The following is a 5,872-nucleotide window of genomic DNA, read 5'->3' on the forward strand; positions in this document are numbered from 1 at the left end:
GTTTTATATTATGTACCATACCATATCGTAATACAGCAATGCATGCATACCCATGCACAAAGAATTTATGAATAAAAACTGTAATCTTTGATTGTCCTTATTCCAACTTGTCTTATAAACATTTAAAGAGATGGCTTCTTAAAATAGTACACGAAGAGTATATTATTTGTCATACAGAGACTATAATGGGATAATGTTAAAGATGAGAATCCTGTATTTCAAATCTATACTTGTATTCATTTGAATGGTACAAAAGTGAAAAGTGACTGTCACAGGAATGGTTATCATGCTAAAAATAGTCTGAGAGCTGCTTATGTGGAGATAAAAGCCACTGACGATGACAAAAAGCCCAGTATCATGATGAGATAAAGACTTGTTGTGCATTCTGTCCTCTACCTCTTCCCAGTGTTTTCTCACTTGTTTTCCCTTCAGTTTAATAAACTAAACTACAGCTGTTGTAGGAGGCTTTTATTTGGAACAAAACCAGTGAAAATACAATTTTCACTGAAAGCCAAAGCTGAGGCAAGTCACATTTTCTGTTGCTGTTACTTGCTAGCCGTCGTAGGTGGGATCCACTCCTCTATCTTCTTGCGAGTAGTAGAGTAAGGTACGTACTGTCCCGGAGTGCCACTCAGGTTGAACTTGTGGTTCTCCCAGATAAATTTACGATCAACAGGTGGATGAGTTGTTGGAGGGTCGTCTGTCATTGAGTGAAGCCAGCGATGCCTTAAGAGGAAAGAGAGTTATTAATGGACTTTACATGATCTGTAACAAGCCTTCCTCCTGACGCCCAAGGGCTCTCCTCTGAAGAGACACAAAGTATTTATTTTGAGGGGTGGGAGGAAATAATTCCAATCAGTCAGACTTTGAAGGAGACTGCAGGATACTGATTTAAAGTAATTACACAAACAAAACTGATAAACAACCATTCTGCTTCCAAGCAACTGAAAGCACACCTGAATTTGAATTTCCTGTTCCTCTGTACGCTTAGTGTTTGGGCAGAGGATTTTATTGCTATGTTAATTGTATGGCCTTAATGAGCCAACCAGGTCAAGGCAGGTACTACAAATGACAAAACCACAAGGTTTTGTTTTGTTGTCTGAGGATTTTTTTGTTGGGTTTTGGGTTTTTTTAGTGTTTAATCACCGGAAGACAACGCTGTACAACAATTTCAATACCATCTCTAAAGCATTCATGAGGCTACCACTCAGGATACGGATTAATGATGCAGGTTCACCTAAAACAATCACATCAATGTCTACAGACTGCACAATAAAATAATTAATACCAATTAGTAATGGGGTAATTACCGAGAAGATTAGAGTGATTATCCTTTACCTATAAACTAAATGTCAATCCACCCCTGTGCAAACAACATTAACGATCGAAGTATTTTCCATAACAATTTACTGAAACACTGCAGCAAGGATACAATGAATTGATTTCATCCCATTTCTATTTCAGTGCCCAAAGCAACTTTCAAGCCTGAATAACATTTTAGTCATCTGCCAGTTTACATGTACTTCATACTGCATGCACAGTTATGACAGAAGTGAGGTTATGACTTTTTTTGCAAGCTTATGTATTTTTTACCAAGGCAGAATTAAAGACGCTTCTGTTAATCAGCTTTTGCCAAAGACATGACCTAAAAATAAGAAGTCATCTATCCCAGTTTTTATTAGAAAGCCTAAAAATTCCATCTTCAGCCTTTAGCAACAAACCTGGCGCACTTCATTCACACAGCAAACCAAAACCACAACAAAAATAGTGAGAAATAGGCTGGCAAGTATATTCTAAATCTGAAGACTGCTACAGAAGGTTGATTATCCTTTCAGTCAAATAGCTTCTAGACGTTTATTTCAGAAAAACTCACAACTTTGGATATAACTTTAGCACATCTCATTTAAAAAAAAGTCAGCCACGTGTTCATTTTCTGTAAGTAAAAGCCAAACAAAACCCCCAGAGAAAAGCCACATGTTGTAGGACTAAGGACTGCCAGGAAACTCACTTGAATACCACACTGGATGGAACCATAAGATCCTTTAAAGTAAGAAGAAAAACCTTGTTCAGAAGTAAAGAATGGCCTCCTGTGGGAAAAAATCATCCACTGTGAGACTGAAAGTTATACACATGTTCAGATGCAGTGACACAACGCAACATGGATGGGAGGGTGATCTCTCTCTTCCTCCCTCCACTCTCTTTTGTAAATCTGGTATCATTTGAAGTACACATTTCCCACTACTTCTATATAAAAAAAAAAAAGATCACTGGGTCATGATTTCTGTCTGGAAGAAGGCAGCCCTGTAGAATTGTTAATCACACTGTGGTCTGAGGACATAGGATCAGGCCTTGCTTGATTTTAAACCTGGTATTAGCAGCCTCTGAAATAACCTGGCCACTCTCCAAAAAGCTCTGACCTTAAGTGAACTCCCTCTCCCAATTCACATCTGTGAGAACTCTGTGTACCAGTGGGCTTCACACTACCTGAGATTCCATGTGTCCTACCATCAAATTTGGCATAAACACTATAAAGCAGCTACCATGACAGAGGTGGGATCATATGCTCATACCCAACAAGCTGGTTCTCCATTGCTAACACAAAAAAACATAGTTTGTGGCATGGGAAGGCGGGGAAAAGAACGGTACCTGTGTCCATATGCATCCTGCCAATACTGACTCAAGTACTGCATTTCAAAATGAGGAGCCTCAGTTTGTCAATCCCACTTACCCTAACACACAGAGGCAACTTAAACACACACACCTTTACCTGGTGATGCTGCTGGTAACAGTGGACAGGGATCCTGGAGAAAAACAACACCCCCCCCCCCTCCAAAAAAAATCCTATTTATGTACCTGTCACCATGCCTCACCATCTTCCTGCTCCCCTAGAGTCGTGCACATCAACAGGACAAACAAAAAATTGTTTTCTCAGACAGACTCTGCCCTGGTGAGACCACATCTGGAATATTGTGTTCACTTCTGGGCCCCTCAGTTCAAGGAGGACAGGGAATTGCTTGAAAGAGTCCAGCACAGAGCCACAAAGATGATCGAGGGAGTGGAGCATCTCCCTTATGAGGAGCGGCTGAGGGAGCTGGGTCTCTTTAGCCTGGAGAAGAGGAGACTGAGGGGTGACCTCAATAATGTTTATAAATTTGTAAAGGGCGAGTGTCAGGAGGAAGGAGCCAGGCTCTTCTCAGTGACAGCCAATGACAGGACAAGGGGCAATGGGAGCAAGCTGGAGCATAGGAGGTTCAATCTGAACATGAGGAAAAACTTTTTTACTGTGAGGGTTACAGAGCACTGGCACAGGCTGCCCAGAGAGGTTGTGGAGCCTCCTCTGGAGACATTCAAAACCCTCCTGGACGTGTTCCTGTGTGACCTCATCTAGGTGATCCTGCTCTGGCAGGGGGGTTGGACTGGATGATCTTTCGAGGTCCCTTCCAACTCCTAACATTCTGTGATTCTGTGAAATGCAGTTACAAAGGCCCTGAAGGACAGGCAGGAGCAGGTGGAGCACAAGAGCTGTATTAAAGCTCAGTTAAAATAAACTAGAATTCAAGCTCATCTTGCCAAGTCTAGTACCTCTTTCATTACAAGAGTACCTACATCTTATGCTTACTCCTTGAAACATCAGAAAAATTACCACAATATTGACTTATTTACTCATTTAACTCAGAAGACAGAACAGCTTTACTCCACCATTTAAACTATCATTTTGCAGCTTTTCTAAGTCTAAATCTAGAAAGTCTTCTAAAACACAATGTTTTGGAGCAATAAATACATTTGCTTTCAGGATTTTCTTAAGTTCTATAACATCAATATGGAATCCAGCTCAAATTTAAATCTATCAGCAAAACCAATCCTTAAAACCCATTTTCTCACTGGAAAGTAGAAATAAAATTGCTCACCTATGAGACGTGTCAATACAGCCACAGATACTGAAACTTCTGAGAAGATTTCAAAAATATATTTAGAACTCCATCCACTACTAATTACCCTTATATATGTGAGTTTCAGGGCTTAAGCCTGGTCACAGCAGATTGCCCTTAGAAGCCCAACAGGTGACTTACAAAAGCATTTCAGTTTGCAAAGTCTGCTCTCTCAGACAGAAGTTCCCACTCTCCACTTAAGCAAAGATATGTAAAATCTGAAAACTTTATTTTGGGAAGACTTCCCCCTTGACAACCTCCCTCAAAGAGTCCTTTGAAGCCCTGATGCCTCAGATTCTACTCCCAGCTGCTCAAGAAAAGCTTTTCATGCACTAGATTGAACAGCATGAATAAAGAGATTTGACGCCTTGCAGATGGCCAGATTTCTATACAAACTCTGCCTATAAATCCATGCATGGAAAAACAGGATTCAAAAGCAATTAATGACTTAAAACCTACAAAGAAGCAGACAGTTTACACAGAGCACAGAAAATCAGGAGGAAAGCAGAAGCTCTGAAGAGGCTGAAGCAGCTTCCTGAATTGCAGAGCACAGTCACTACCAAGCAGATTGAGGTCAGGACTTTTCCTTGGGTAAAGAAATGAAAGACACCTCAAAGCATCTCCAAATGCTCTCAAGACTACACCGAATTTTCTACCAAATCCTAGACAAATATTTAAAAGCAAGGAGATTTCCAACTGAAGCTACAAGGGACCAGAGCCAATTATATGATGTGCAAGCTGTCAAACAAGAGGCGATGCTACACAAACTCGGCGGCTACTGCCATATGTGCATCTGCAAGGTTCAGGCACCGTCTACTTAAGTTTGGGATGTTTGCCAACTTGTTAGCATCCACTTTTTTCCAACAAGTTAACCATGTTGCAGTAAGACAAAAGAGAAGTGAAGATGTGTGCTATGGTCAAAGGGCAGGGGAGAACAGGAGGAGAAGGAAAAAGGGACAAGAAACATGTTTTTATCTGTTTATACGTGGGAGATCACTTTGATTTCTCAGGCGAGCTACTCTAAGATACCATTGTACAGTAATGAGACAGCATCCTATTTACCTGAAAACACCCCACTAGCATTTAATTTACTTATAAACCCCACACATTTATTGTGAAGCTACTGAAAGGATGGAAATTTTACGCACCCTCCCTTTTCTGTTCAATCTTTTTGTTTTGCTTTCCTTGGAGGTAGACTGGAAAAGCCGCAGTTTTACAGGAGAACAGCACATTTCTTTAAATTTCTTAGTATGCTGTCACTTTAAGTCTGAGATGCTACATTCCTCCCTCCTTCAGCTGTCAGATCAACTGACAAAGAGGATATAGATTATTAAACAGAAGTTAAAGTTGAAATATTTCACTGTATGAAGTCAGCATGCCTAAAGCTCCTTCCAAAGATGTCAGATTTGCACTGTAAGGAGACAAACATCAAAGCAGAGGACAGACATTACACAAACATAGGACAGTGATGGCAAAACAAAGTGTCCCTGTGAAAGGAGGAAACTACTCTCAAATTACAGTTCTTCTTTCCCCACAGGACATAACATACTGAAAAAGCAATTTATTTTTAACTAGTTTGTCTACATAAGCCAGTTGTCAATTTGCTTTTGCAAAGCATTTGGCCAAAACACAAATCAAATTACACTAAACCAGATAAATGGTAAACAGTGTGCACAAAGCCAGGAAAGGCTTTGTAGGTGATGCAGGAGAAGCACACTTAGCACCTAGGCCTTGACTCGCATGGACCTTATATACTCTCCAAAGAAAGCCTTGCTCCACAGCATAACCCTGCTGAATGTGCAAAATTGGGTTCCAAGCTGCCCCCTTCTCAGTGTGCTCACGCTGAACCTCTCAAAATTCTTCAAACACAAACTTGGGCTGCTCCAAATTTCAGCAGCAGGAGTATCCTCACCACTGAAGAGCAAATAGGAGCCCACAGCAGG

The 5,872-nt window shown here is 40.7% G+C and overlaps 1 protein-coding gene across 1 annotated transcript in view; it reads right to left on the reverse strand.

Moving 5' to 3' along the window:
- Positions 1-458: 458 nt before the first annotated feature.
- NDUFA12 (NADH dehydrogenase (ubiquinone) 1 alpha subcomplex, 12) overlaps positions 459-5,872 on the reverse strand; it is a gene marked incomplete at its 5' end in the record, with an annotated part of 11,832 nt that continues 6,418 nt past the window's right edge. Inside the window, one exon of the mRNA XM_010183899.1 lies at positions 459-726. Within this exon, the coding sequence (XP_010182201.1) occupies positions 546-726 (181 nt within the window). The remainder of the gene's footprint in view (positions 727-5,872) is intronic.

Source organism: Mesitornis unicolor, unplaced genomic scaffold (assembly GCF_000695765.1).
Source record: "Mesitornis unicolor isolate BGI_N332 unplaced genomic scaffold, ASM69576v1 scaffold38424, whole genome shotgun sequence".
Lineage (NCBI taxonomy): Eukaryota > Metazoa > Chordata > Aves > Mesitornithiformes > Mesitornithidae > Mesitornis > Mesitornis unicolor.